Below are 15,319 nucleotides of genomic sequence, written 5' to 3'. Positions count from 1 at the left end.
AATCGTGGGTGTGTGCAAGATACATGGGGGAGGGGGAGGGGATGTGGAGAGAGAAACGTGGGGGAGTGGAAGATATGTTAGAGTAATTTTAGGACACTAATTATTATCATTAATTCCCTTAAAATGTACATAAATAATAATTGAGTATATAAATTGTAATTATAGTAAAACTTGAGTAGAGAGGATAATATAGTTTCATATAGTATATAAGAATGTAAAAATCTCTTTTCTTTTCTCAGGCCCACATAGAATTTTCTCTTTTCTACCAAAAAGTTATGGCTATGGGCCAAAATTTGGGTCAATCAAGATGTAACATAACCCTCCAAACAAGAAAGAAAAAAGAGAAAAATAGAAAACTTGTTTCTCTCTTTCAATTTGTTTTCTTTCCAGAAGATCTTAGTGATCATTATTTGCAAATTCCTTCTATGCTAACATTCACAGATTTAACTTATATAAGCGGATAAAGAATTTCTACACTATCGATGTATTTTACTAATTGTAGCAAGCAATCCATTGGACAATAATTTGTAGTTATAATGTTGGTGACATACAACAACATGTAACCGTTCTCAATAATTCTAATACGGTAATTCTAAGAATGACAAAAAAGTTCAATATCCTCGAACAAGCATATCAGTTGCTTGAAGGCCACAGTTTAAAACTTAGCTTTCTTCAATGTCTTAAAAAACCAAGATACAAACAAATAGAAACTCATCTTTTTTGTATGAACCCTTCAAAAGCAATAAAAAGATCAGAAAGAAATACCATTGTATATTCCACGAGTATACTTTGCGAGAAAGAACAAATTTTTGCGAGTACTATTGAACAAAGTATACTTTCACATGACTTCAAGAATTGCATGACATTATACAACAAATATTTGTCTATCAAGAATGTAACCAGTTAGATCATCTTATTCTTTCCTTTCTTGAAAGACTTGAAACATTCTTTGACATTACTTTGTACTCCAGCTAACAAACCTTAACATATATAATCATGTACCTTAAAGTTGGTCCTGTTCTTCAACCGCAAGAACAACCTTAATCTCAACCCAGTAGAATGGATAACGCGCACGAGTTACCTGTTTATGCAGATCAAGACCGCCCTGTACGGAGTCACCACTCGGCTCGATACTATGCTCACCATATTAAAGAAAGTCTAACTACTAGAGTCTCTAAGTTAGTTTGTACAATTTTCTTAACCCTTCTTGCTATTGTTGGTATCATTGGATTCATTTTATGGCTAGGTTTGCGTCCTCATCGCCCAAGAATTTTCCTCCATGATTTCTCAATTCCAGCTATAAGTCAGGGAATTGGACCTGAAAGTGCACAAATAAACTTCAATGTAACAGCAAGAAATTCAAATCAAGCTATAGGGATTTTTTATGATGCAATGCAGGTGACAGCGACTTATCAAGAACAGAGTATTGGGAATTCCCAATTGTTGACTCCATTTTATCAACTGCCCAAAAACACTACTATTCTTGCTGGTACATTTTCTGGCCCCATGATTACAGTGACCGGAACACAATGGCAGCAAATGCTCGACGATCGGTCTCGTGGAACGGTGGTTTTTCGGATAGAATTAACGGCGAAAATTCGATTTAGGATATGGTCGTGGAATAGTAAACATCATAGGATGCATGCTAATTGTCCTGTGGGAGTAGGCCAGGATGGTATGGTCTTGACTGGTTACATAGATAAAAGATGTCCAGAATATTTCAACTAGACATCTCAATTCATGTTTTCCTTATTGAATTTTCATTTTTGGTTTGTATTTGATTGTAAAAAAGAGTACATTAATTCTTTCACTGCCACAATTACGGTAAGGACAAGGGGTCTCTGATAATTTTACCTAGATTTTATGCAATCACTTAACAGAGGACCTTAATTAGATTGTGTAACATTTTTCACTGTGTATATTGCATCACCTAATACAAAAGTTGTACAGAATCCTGATGCATAACAAAGATAATATGATTTCATTTTTATTTGGGTAATAATATATGATATCATTACTAACATAATGAAAAATCATGGAAATATGAGATAGGCTAATGAATATTTTTAGCTTTAAAGGGGGGAAAAAGGTAATAGGAATAATAGAAAACAAAAGGCATATTTTTTATGAGAAGAAAATAGAAAATTGAAATAGCAAAAGAAGACTTCCAGCACTTTCTCTAGTCATTTACATGAACTAATTCGTAAAATTAATGATTTAGCATTTAATTTATTTTGCTTCTTATTTAAGTTTCAACAGATGATAGACTTCAAATTAGACGGTGTCTTCTAATTTTCCAGATTCTGTTCCTACGTAGATTTACTTTCCAGCGCCATTGTGGTGTAGGATATGAATATCCATCCAATAAATGTGTTTCTTTAAAAAAGTTCCTATGAATAGCTGAGTAGATCACAACCAAGCTAACACCACACCACTAAAGTTCAACTAAAGGCAGACTTTTCTGGGAATATATAAAAGATAGACGTACGTTTTGCTTCTTCATTTTCCTGAACTTCTTATATTCTTGTAACTCTCCACGTTAATGAATCCCAAATATTCGACCAAAAATGAATAATCGAAGGAAATCCAAACCTTATAATATTGATATCTACTGTTGGTTCTTCCAAGTTGCAACTGTCTTAAGTTTGACCTCATTAGTCATGTGGCTTTGTTTGATTCCAAGAAATCCAATTTTCACTCTTGTTGATTTCTCCTTTCTTGAGTTGAACGTTAAGAATTCTTCTCTCCACGGCGACAACAATTCTGTAATTTTAAACCTTGAAATTTTCAATCCCAATAAAGGTATGAGCATTTACTATAATGATATCAACTTCACTTTGAATTACAATGGTTTGGTTGTAGGAAGAAATTCTACACAAGGGATTTACCAAGGCCACAAAAACATTGCAAAAAAGGAAGTGCAAATGTATAATGTTGATGAGCTATTTTGGCAAGGAATTGGCAGTGGAAGTATAGATTTCGTAGTTCGTTTGGAAACAAAAGTTAAGTTTAAGATATTCAAAAGGAGGACGAAGCTACGAGAGATAAATTATGTAGCATATATTAGTAATATGACGATGAGTTCTAATGGAACTATATCTGGTGAAAAGCTTGTTGAATTGTACCCCCAAAAGTTTGCACTTTTGACATAAACTGAAACTTAAGTTTGTGTTCTGTTACAACATGTCAAAACTACTTCTTACTAGGTCAAGTGGTAAAATTAGCTTATTAAAATCTCTTAAGGTCATTCTATGAAATTGACCAAACTCCCATGGGGAGATTTTTTTTAGTAGCAGCAGAATAAGTAAATTTACTCTCTTCCATATTTAAATTAAAAAGTATTTTTATGTCTCAGTCACACCATTCTTTCTTTAATCATGTTAATTCAAAAAGATTTAAATAATTTCCTTACAAAGATTTATATTTATAGTAATTTCAATATAACCTATAAATATGTAATCGTGTTTAATAAATTTTAAGAAATTAATATCCTAATTTACACCAAAAATTGAATGGTCTGACCCTCGTATTTGGTCGATTACTCTAATTTTGTTTTTTTTATTAAGAGAATTTGTTTCTTCATTTACAAGCATGATTTGGAGAGGGGAAGCACGCTTCTTTGGTATATGTAAATGAATAACGAAATTGCATAGACAATTTCTTTAGACTTATAATCTGCCAAGACTCCCAGTGATCAGTCATGATTTATCCATCCATTAAAAAACCGCAGTGATCTGCCAGGACTTATGAACAATTTATTGCAAAATTACAACCCAATTTGTACAAAGTTCTGGTGATTCCATATAATTTGTGGCAAATCAAGTTTTGCTTTGTAATTGTTTTAGGTACCATGAGTAAAATAATACTTTAACATTGTTGACTCAATCATTTTCGCATGTGGTTCTCTCTCTCTATATATATATATAATAGAGGGCCCTAACCCCGATGAGGTGGCACTCCAATAACCACCAATTGAATTTTCTAGGCTCCAGGTTTTTTACCGGTAGTTTCACATTAAAATTACAAGAAAAAAAAAAGTGCTTCACAAATTCTTTCGTCACCGCTTTTTAGAAAAACGCTTCGCATATTCTTTCGTCACCGCTTCTTCGCATCAAGCAAACCACATCTAAACTTTCAACTGGGCTTCCACTTTCCCTTCTTCCAGCGCCGCTTCTTTAAATTCCCAATTACGTTGCCCCTGCTCCAATTTACCCAACATTCTTTGAATTTACAATTCAACCACAATTGCATTACACCGTTCCCACTGTTTTTGCAATTCTCCTTCGAAATCCTTTTTCACAACAGATCCATCCACAAAACCTAGTTTATTTCTTCCTAAAAGTGCAACTTTCATCGCACGACTCCACAGTGTGTAATTTTCCATCCCAATCAGCTGGATTCCTACAGAGAGAGAACTCGGTGCATTTGAAGGATGTAAATAGAGTGGATGTGTGTAATCGAGAGTTTGAGCCATAGAAATCGCTCTATTAGCTGCTCCGTCTGGAGTACTGCTAGTTGACTCATCAATCACCATTTTAACAAAAAAACTTAGGGTTTACAAATGATCTTCTTCAATCGACAAAATTTGAACATGCATGGACTGAAATTCCTCGATCTTCACTGCAAATCTCATGATAGATCCCTCAATTCAGTCACTCGAAGCTCTGATACCATGTAAACTTTGCTCAATTCAATCAGATTGAGAAGAAATAGCGGTTGCCATTGTAGAAGAGAGAGGGAGAAAAACAATGGAACAGGACAAATCATATTTTGTTAAAATGACGACTAACTATTACAAGTAGTGGTCCCACTATCTTTATACAACTAATATTCAACTAACTACACTCACTATTAACTATGGTCTAACTAACTTAAGTTAACTATACAATGGTCTAACTAACTTAAGTTAACTATACAATGGTCTAACTAACTTAAGTTAACTATACAATGGTTAACTATTAGTATCAACACTACTACTGTTAGTATCAACACTACTACTGTTAGTATCAGCACTATTGTTAGTATCCTTTACACCTTTCCCCTATTCAAATACCCCCAGGCCTCTTAATTATTGACATTCAAAAACTTATGCTTTACTCAACTACATCTCCCTTCTTTGCCTTATTTCTGATTTGCAAACGTTATATCTATTCCGCCAAAAAAATTATGTCCCTCCCCGCCAATGAAGACATCTGAAGAACACCGTCCCTCACAAACAATTTCAGAGAAAAGTCATAATCGCTCCATAATTCTCGGTCTGTAATCCTTTTATAGTTATTTATTATTTATGCATTATTCTTACATATTTTGCTCTTACTAACTTATATGGAACCTACTCTAATTTTATAGGCCTGGGCAAACAAGGATGTGAAAACACAGACAAAAGATTGAGGTACAGTCCGAAACTTCTTATCACTTATGTTTTCCCTCCAAATAAGAACTTATAACGTCACTATTCTTTGATACTATAATTTGTCCCCTATAAACAACGATTGGTTGTGGTAGAGTTCTTCTTCTTCTGCTTGTGCTTCGTACTGGCAGTGTGACTATATTTGTAGGGCAGCCACGGTTTATAGAGTTCGAAGTTTATGATTTAATGAGGGCATAAGATTGAGTTTGATTATTAATGAGGTTACTTGACTATGGTCGCAAATCTTTGTAATTCCGTTAATATGGAAAACCAATAATAGTGGTTAAGATATCATTGTCGTTTAACAAATTCATACTGCTTGCACTCTGTAATGTACTTTTTAATATATATAATTTTCCCTTTGACCAAAAAAAAAATCACACTACTTACTCATGTTTAGTTCAAAGTACACTATTTTTCCAACTTAAAATGTAATAACCAATCTCCAAACATGTATACAAAAAAAGTTATCTCTACTTTGACAGCTTCTCAAAATTTTAAATTTGCTATATATCTTAACTCTCAACGTTGCAAAACTTGTATTTGATGTATTTCAACCTTCCTTTTTCGATGCAAGCAATAATGAACACTACTAGAAATCCGGTAAAAAGCGACCACAAAAAGCGACCAAAGTTGGTCTCTTATAGGCCTAAAAGCGACCAAAAAGCGACCAAACATGCCTGGTCGCAATATTGCTGGTCTCTAAGGTAAAAGGACCGAATATTCCGGGTAAAGACTATAGCGACCAACTTTGGTCGCTTTATTATTTTAATATTATAATTTTGGCGACCAACTTTGATCTCTAATCCAAATATTATATTTTAAAATCTGGAAAATAGAGACCAAGATTGGTCGCTTTTTTATTTTTTTTTTATTTTTTTTTAAAATAAGTGACCATAGTTGGTCGCTAACTTCAAGAAATAATTTTTTTTTAATTATAAGCGACCAACTTTGGTCGCTATATTTCCAGAAATTATTTTTTTTAAATAGAATAGCGACCAAAGTTGGTCGCTTTTGAGAAATCTGGGTTAAATAGCGACCAAGGTTGGTCTCTATTGCCCAGAAAATTATTTTTTTAAGGGAAAAACGACCAATTAGCAACCAAAGTTGGTCGCTTTTCTTGGTATATTTTTGCCAGAAAATACCTGTTTTGGCAGCTACACCACCTGTCAGCTTACCAAAAATTCTAAACATGCATTTTATGCCAACAATAAACAACAACAACAACAACAACAACAACAACAACAACAACAACAACAACAACAACAACAACAACAACAACAACAATAAAAAGCAACAAAGTATAAAGTTCTATAGAACTAACACATTAAGCTAACAAAACTAAGTTAACGCTTATTACAAGCCCATTCGAAAACTGGTTCTATTGTCTAGTTCAAAGTATATAAAGTACTCAAGGAGTGTTCTTTCAGCATCCTCATCCGAAAGTTGGATTGCCTCGCCCGACTCATTAGGTGGCTGACTGCGTATGAATTCCCCCACATCAGTTGTGAAGCGAACCTATAAGAAAAACTATATTGAATTAGTATTTCAAAATTTATATAAAAGTAAATCAAAATACTTAATAAAAAGTAAAAAACTTACATGTATAGTCGAGGCTCGACCCTCGGCCCACCTTTCTGGATCAGTCTTTTTCTTCTTATTTACAATACGAGTCTCATTGAATAACTCATCTTACTTCATTGGCATCATAAAGTTGTCTGGTGGATTTGGTGATTATCCTCGTGGTACTATTACTCGGGATGAACTTAGATACAGAGAGTAACTTGGATACAGTACCCGACAGGGTGTATCTTTGATCAATTGTTGTTCTCATTAGCGACAATGATGATAAGAAGGCAATGACATGTGTTTCAAACAGTGATGGTGTAGGTAAGAATTTAACATTTCCTAAGCATATAAAAGAAGAGTTATAGAGGAATTCTCTACTTCCTGGTACCACAATGAACGAATATATCACCAGTTTCAATAAGTTGGTCACAGACTTACAAAATATGGATGCAAATTTTAATGATGGTGACTTGGCCTTGATGTTATTGGGGTCACTTCCTGATGAGTACGAGCACCTTGAAACTACTCTACTCCATGGGAATGACGAAATTTCTCTCAGAGAAGTTTGTTCGGCTTTGAACAGCTATGAACAAAGAAAGGGAGAAAACAAAAGGGCGGAGAAGGAGAAGCACTGGTTGTGAGGGGTCGTCCTCAAAATCAAATGAGGACAAAGAAGGGAAGATCCAAGTCAAGATCTAAACCCAACAAAAATGAATGTGTCTTTTGTCGAGAAAAGGGGCACTGGAAGAAAGATTGTCCGAAGTTGAAGAATAAGGCCAAACATAACAATGGAAAGGCCATTATGGATTCAAATGTAGCTGATTGTGATGATTCAAACTTCTCATTAGTTACAACAGAGTCATCAACATCATCAGACATATGGTTGATGGACTCGGCTTGTAGCTATCATATCACTACTAAAAAAACCAGGGTTTAGCGACGGACAAAATCTGTAGCTAAACAGAAAAATCCGTCGCTAATCTCATTTAACGACGGATTAGCGATGGATTATCAAAAGATTCTTCTAGCAACGAGCATTTTAGCGACAGATTAGCGACGACGTTCGTAGCTAAATCCAGTTTTTTTGTAGTGTATGTGTCCTAACATGGACTGGTTTGTGGAATTTCAAGAAGGAGAATATGGAGTCATCCACACAGCGAATAACAACCCTCTTACCTCATATGGCATTGGTTCAATACGATTAAGGAACCATGATAGAATGATCAGAACATTAACAGATGTTCGATATGTACCTGATTTGAAGAAGAATCTCATCTCTGTGGGAGCCCTAGAATCAAAAGGGTTCAAAATAATTGTAGAAAATGGAGTGATGGGAGTATGCTCTGGTGCACTAGTGGTAATGAAGGCTAATCGGAAGAACAATAACATGTACCGCTATCGTGGTAGTACAGTTATTGGGACAGCGATAGTGACGTCCAGTGACGACAAAGAGGTAGAAGCAACCAGGCTATGGCACATGCGCTTGGGACATGCTGGAGGAAAATCTTTGAAAACTCTATCAAATCAAGGATTGTTAAAAGGAGTAAAGACTTGCAACTTGAAGTTTTGTGAGCATTGTGTCAAAGGAAAACAGACAAGGGTTAAATTTGGTACAGCGATCCATAATACTAAAGATATTTTGGATTATGTACACTCTGATGTTTGGGGTCCTTCCAAAACACCTTCATTTGGTGGGTAGCACTATTTTGTAACCTTTGTTGATGATTTTTCCCGAAGAGTATGAGTGTATATAATGAAGAGAAAAGATGAAGTGCTGAGAATTTTTCTCAAATGAAAGACGATGGTGGAGAATCAAACGGGCAGGAGGATCAAGTGTATTCGCACAGATAATGGAGGTGAATACAAAAAAGATCATTTCAATAAGGTTTGTAAAGATGATGGTATCGTCCGACACTTCACTGTCAGACATACACCACAACAGAATGGAGTGGCAGAACCTATGAATCGAACTTTACTGAAGAAGGTACGGTGTATGTTGTCCAATGCTGGCTTGGGCAAATAATTTTGGGCTGAGGCAATTATATATGCATGCCACCTCATTAATCGTCTACCATCTGCTGCTATTGATGGCAAGACACCATTTGAAAAATGGTATAGAAAGCCTGTTGTAGATTATAACTCTTTGCACGTGTTTGGCTTAACCGCATATTATCATGTGACAGAGTCAAAATTAGATCCAAGAGCAAAGAAGGCTATTTTTATGGGAATTACTTCTGGAGTCAAAGGATATCGCTTATGGTGTCCTATGACAAAGAAAGTAATATTCAGCAGGGATGTTACCTTTGATAAATCTGCTATGGTAAATAAGGTAATAGAAGATACCAAACAAAATGAGGGTGCTTCTAAGCAGGTGGAGTTTGAGGGAAAATTTATTTTTCCTACATAAGAAGCAGAGGAGGAAACAAATGAAGATTATCCTCTGGAAGAAGAGCCACTAGAGAGGGAGATTTCAACTCAAGAACCTCAACAACAACTTGAATCAATAGCAACCAGAAGGCCAAAAAGGGCAATAACAAAACTTGTTCGTCTCATAGAGACAGTTGCTTGTGTCACCTCAATTGTAGTTGATGATGTTCCTACCACTTATAAAGATGCAGTCCAAAGTTCAGAAGAAGATAAGTAGAGGATTGCCATGAATGATGAAATACAGTCCCTTCATCAGAATCATACATGGAGATTGGCCAATCTCCCGAAGGGAAAGAAAGCAATTGGGTGCAAATGGGTATTTGCAAGGAAAGAAGGATTTCCTAACCAAGAAGATGTTCTCTACAAAGCAAGATTGGTGGCCAAAGGATATGCTCAAAAGGAGGGAATTGATTACAATGAAGTATTTTCTCCAGTTGTAAAACATTCCTCCATTAGAATTATGTTGGCTTTGGTAGCACAATTGGATTTGGAACTAGTTCAGATGGATGTAAAAACTGCGTTTTTACATGGAAACTTGGAGGAGGAAATCTACATGACTCAGCCAGATGGATTCAAAGTTGTTGGAAAAGAAAATATGGTGTGCAAACTTGAAAAATCGTTGTACGGGTTGAAACAATATTCTAGACAATGGTACAAACGATTTGAAAAGTTTATGTTGCAGCAAGGGTACAAGAGAAGCTGTGACGACCCAAAGGGTCATCACCGTAATTCTTCCTAGTTCCATGCTTCCGAGGCCCTGAAAACCTCGCTTTTAGTTGCCTCAATTTGCCTGCGCAGTTCGAGCGCGTAGCCAGAAAGTTTTTATGTTAGAATATGCGAATTTTGTGAAAACTTTGATGAATTTTGATATTAATATGCATAATATTGACTTCGGTCAACATTTTGGGTAAAACAGACCCGGACCTGTGATTCGACGGTCCCGGAGGGTCCGTAGGAAAATATGGGACTTGGGCGTGTGCCCGGAATTAAATTCCGAGGTCCCAAGCCCGAGAAATGAATTTTTGTGTGAAATTATTTTCTGAAATTTATTAAGGAAAATGAAGAAGAAAATTGATCGGAAAACTGTGGTATCGGGATCGTATTTTGGTTCTGACGCCCGGTACGAGCGTTAAATATGTTTTAAGCACTATATGTAAAGTTTGGCTAAAAATGGACGTCATATGGCGTGTTTCGGACTTAAAATGGGGAATTTGAGTTTTATGAACGTTGAAAGAAAACCATGTATTTTGAGGCTTGATCCTATGTATATGATGTTATCTTGGCGATTTGATAGCATGAGTAAGTCCGTAAGATGTTTTAAGGTTGTGTGCATGTTTGGTTTGGAGCCCCGAGGGCTCGGGTGAGTTTCGAGTGGGGCCCGGGGGTTCTTAAACTTAAAAAAATACAGGTTCAGGTGTTGCAGGTCCGGCGCGGCCGCGGCTATTTCCGCGCGGTCCGCGCTGGCAGCCACGCGGCCGCGGCACGTTTCTGTGCGGTCCGTGTGGTGGGGTTCAGAGGGGGTAGCTCGGTCGACCAGCGCGGCCGCGCACCAAATCAGTATTGTCCGTGCTGGGTGGGTTCAGAGAGAGCCCACTTCTTCCCTCTCTCGGCGTGGCCGCGGTACATTTCCACACGGTCCGTGCTGGCAGTCACGCGGCCGCGGTGCATTTCTGCGCGGTCCACGCCAGCCCCCAGCAAAAATATATATATACGGGATTTTCAGTCATTTTTCCACTTTTTCAAAAACCCAAAACCTAAGAGGCGATTTTCCAAACAACTTTTCTTCTCCAAAACGATTGGTAAGTGATTTCTAACTCAATTTCTTTATTCCTTAACGTCTTTTAACATAATTTCAACTTCAAATCAAAGATTTTCATGGGTGGAATTAAGTGTTTTGGGTAGAACCTAGGTTTTCTACAAATGGAGAAGTTGGACCTCAATTTGGGGTCCGATTTCAAAACAAATCATATATTTGGATTCATGGGGGAATGAGTAACCGGGTTTTGGTCCGAACCTCGAGTTTCGACCACGTGGGTCTGGGGGTATTTTTGACCTTTTTGGAAAAAACCTTGTAAAAATTATTTTCATGCATTGAGATTGATCCATTTAGTAATTATTAATGTAATTAAGTAACTTATGACTAGATTCGAGCGGATTGGTGGTGGAATCAAGAAGTAAAGCTATAATTGAGACTTGAGTGGTGTTCAAGGCATCGAGGTAAGTGTTTGTTCTAACTTTGGCTTGAGGGAATAGGATTAGGATGTTATTTGCTACTTGCTAATGTGGAGTACGGTGTATAGGCATGGTGACAGTTATCTATGCACCGGAGTCTAGCATGACCGTGAGTCTTAACTGCTTTTAATTCGAATAATGTGACACAATCTCCTTGTTTACTTGATGAGTTTCATATAATGTGAACGATTGAGGTAGAATTGTGATTGATGTACTTTTGGAGCGTTAGCTCGAACATGAATGTGTTAGTTGAGGAAGAAGTGATTTAAAAAGAGAATGTGTTGTGAGTACTCCCTTGCCGGGATGTGTAGACTGATATATACTCTCCCTTGTCGGGATATTTTGGGCTGTTAGCTGTACCCTTGCCGGGTTAAAGGTATTGAGTTGTTATCCTCCCCTGAAGGGGTCTACTATATGAAGTCAGATATTATATATGATATTATGGGATCGTGTGGCACGTCGTCCACTTATATATGATATTATGGGATCGTGTGGCACGCCGTCCACTTATATATGATATTATGGGATCGTGTGGCACGCCGTCCACTTATATATGATATTATGGGATCGTGTGGCACGCCGTCCACTTATATATGATATTATGGGATCGTGTGGCACGTCGTCCACTTATATATGATATTATGGGATCCTCCCCGATAGCATGTCCCCTCCCAGCTTTACTTGTATTATCTTGTTATTGTTTTCTTGCACTCGTTATATATATATGTACAGGTTAATTGTGGTAGGTCCTGTCTAGCCTTGTCACTACTTCGCCGGGGTTAGGCCAGGCACTTACCAGCACATGGGGTCGGTTGTGCTGATGCTACACTCTGTGCATTTTGTGCACAGATCAGGGACCAGCTTTCGGACCGCAGCAGTAGGACTTTTGGGAGCTATCTTCAGTCCAGGGACTCTCGAGGTAGCCTAGCTGGCATTCGCAGGCCGAAGTCCCTTTCCATGTTTCTCGTTTGTTTATCTTGTATCAGACAAACATGATGTAATTTTTCCTTTCAGACATTATTTGTAGCATTTTGTAGTAGTCCGTGAGCTAGTGACACCAAACTCTGGGTAGCATTTTGGTTCAAACTTCTGCACTTTTGGTTTGCAGTTGTTTTAAATTTAAAGTCTTCCGCTTAGATTTTGTCTCGCTTATTATATTGTTAAAAGAAAGCAGAAAAGGTGTTTTAAACTTTTAGCTTGCCTAGCTCCGATAGTAGGCGCCATCACGACACCTGATGGTGGGAAATCCGGGTCGTGACAGAAGCAAATACGATCATTGTGTGTATTTGTGCAAGTTTAAAGATTGTTCCTTTATATATCTTCTCATATATGTTGCTGATATGTTGATAGCTTCCAAGAATTCGGAAGAAATTGATAAGTTGAAGATTCAACTGAAGAAGGAGTTCGAGATGAAGGATCTGGGTAAGGCAAAGAAAATTCTTGGCATGGAGATAATAAGAGATAGACGTTCAAAGAAACTCTATTTATCTCAGAAAGAATATTTGAAAAGAATACTACAACGTTTTGGCATAGATGAAAAGACTAAGCCAGTTAGTACTCCACTTGCTCCCCATTTTAAGCTTAATACTACTATGTCGCCGAAAGATGAAGCTGAACGAGAGTATATGTCAAAGGTACCATACGCAAATGTTGTTGGTAGCTTGATGTATGCAATGGTCTGTACGAGACTTGACATTTCACAAGTTATTAAAGTTATTAGCAGATATATGCATAATCCAGGAAAGGAGCATTGGCAAGCTGTGAAGTGGATTCTACGGTATATTCATAATATTGTAGATGTTGGGTTAGTTTTTGAGCAGGAATGCAATCAGTCTGTAGTTGGATACTGTGACTCAGATTTTGCGGGTGATCTGGACAAACGAAGATCAACTACTGGTTATGTGTTTACTTTTGCAAAGGCACCAGTTAGTTGGAAGTCTACTTTGCAGTCAACAGTTGCTTTGTCTACAATAGAGCCAGAGTACATGGCTATTACAGAGGCTGTAAATGAGGCAATTTGGCTTCAAGGATTGCTAAAGGATCTTGGTGTTGAACAAAAAAGTATCACAATTTTTTGTGATAGTCAAAGTGCTATTCAATTAGCGAAGAACCAAGTTTATCATGCAAGGACGAAGCACATTGATGTTCGGTATCATTTTGTACCAGAAATCATAGAAGAAGGTGGAGTCACGGTGAAGAAAATTCAATATTACAGAGAATCCTGCTGATATGCTGACAAAGGTGGTGACTGCGGTCAAGTTTCAACATTGTTTGGATTTGATCAACATTGTTGAACACTGAATATTGAAGATGAAGACACAACCAAAATTCGTTATTGAGAGAAAATTGAAGACGTGGAATTTTGCCAAAGTGGAGATTTGTTGATTGTCAAAAGTCCCACATCGGTGGGTGACAATTTGGGGTTGGGAATTTTTTCCTATAAAAGGAGGCCTAATGTTTAGGATTTAAACACACCTCTCATTTGCCTTTTTATTTTCTTAAGGCATTTGTATTTTCTCTCTTTAGTATTATTTCACTTGTATTTTTGGAGTGGAATAAAATATTGGTTGTGTCCGAGGAGTAGGCAAAATTGGCTGAACCTCGTAAATTCTGGTGTTTCTCTTATTATTGCTTTATTGTCTTATTTATTATTTGGTGGCTGTCATAATTTTTGGTATAACAGTTGTGACTTATTCACACTATATACATTTGGCTTCCGCAACAGTTATGACTCGTGAGAGACAAGTCTTCGCTTATCCATAAGAACTTCCAATGTCCACAGGATGGTTGTTACCTATTGTATTGTATCATATTGTTACTTTAAATATATTGTTTGTTTTGATTGTTACTTAAATTTTATTGTATCCTATCATTAAATTCGTCTTTATGTAACGACGAAAAGTGCCAATTTATTAAACTACTGATTTGGTGTGGTCGCATCGTTACCTTTTTTTTTCTCATCTTGCCTTTCTATATTATTAAATAATTCTATTTTATTTTTTATCATACCTTTTATACAATAATTATACCTCATGCCTATTTTTTTATTATAATATTACAAGTTTATTCTTTATATTGTTAGTGCATAACATACGGCAAAAAATGCAATCTATCCAAACATTTTATACATCAAACAATACATTACAATACAATACGAGTACAATACAATACGATACGATATATTATGAAACGATATATAACAACCATCCCAACAAGCTGTTAAGTACCAACCCGCAAGATCAGCTTTTCGCGTACAAGTTATTTTTGCTAACTTTTTTAAAACGGGGTCAAAACTTAAATAGTTACACGAAATGATCCTATTGTGCAAATCTGCCATTAAATAACTTCAACGTTTCCATTTACTGAATAAATATTCTTAGCTATAAAAGTCGTGTTGGTGTTTTTATGATGGCAACATCATAACCATCAACAATGTCACATGGTTTGAATTATATGCACGACTCAATATACCTCCTCGGTTACCTATAATTGGTGTTCTAATCGATGTATGTTTTTTATTCTAGAAGAAGAATCTAGAAAAATAAATCTTAAAACTTTGTGTTGTGCTCTGTTTGTTATCAGTGAAGAAGAGAGGAGGGGTGGATAGAATGGATGAGCAAAGGAAGAAGAATGAGTTTTGAAAAGTTGTTACACATTATATGCAAAATAGGCAAATACCTA

At 36.6% G+C, this 15,319-nt stretch overlaps 1 protein-coding gene and 1 long non-coding RNA gene across 2 annotated transcripts; both read left to right on the top strand.

Annotated features, from left to right (window-relative positions):
- Positions 1 to 932: 932 nt before the first annotated feature.
- Positions 933 to 1,947, top strand: LOC107813090 (NDR1/HIN1-like protein 26). The gene has a single exon (XM_016638302.2). The coding sequence runs from the start codon at positions 1,060 to 1,062 to the stop codon at positions 1,726 to 1,728; it is 669 nt and encodes a 222-aa protein (XP_016493788.1). The 5' UTR covers positions 933 to 1,059; the 3' UTR covers positions 1,729 to 1,947.
- Positions 1,948 to 2,335: 388 nt separating this feature from the next.
- LOC107813089 (uncharacterized) lies at positions 2,336 to 3,124 on the top strand. Its single transcript, XR_001654250.2, has 2 exons — positions 2,336 to 2,765; positions 2,863 to 3,124. It is a non-coding gene; the product is annotated as an uncharacterized LOC107813089 (long non-coding RNA).
- The last annotated feature ends 12,195 nt before the right edge of the window (positions 3,125 to 15,319 follow it).

Source organism: Nicotiana tabacum, chromosome 3, assembly GCF_000715075.1.
Source record: "Nicotiana tabacum cultivar K326 chromosome 3, ASM71507v2, whole genome shotgun sequence".
Classification (NCBI taxonomy): Eukaryota; Viridiplantae; Streptophyta; class Magnoliopsida; order Solanales; family Solanaceae; genus Nicotiana; species Nicotiana tabacum.
Note: the sequence above shows the minus strand (reverse complement) of the source record. Positions and strands in the feature narration are given on the sequence as shown.

Coding starts and splice junctions, on each gene's coding strand:
- LOC107813090 (XM_016638302.2), top strand. CDS start 1,060: ATGGATAACGCGCACGAGTTACCTGTTTATGCAGATCAAGACCGCCCT.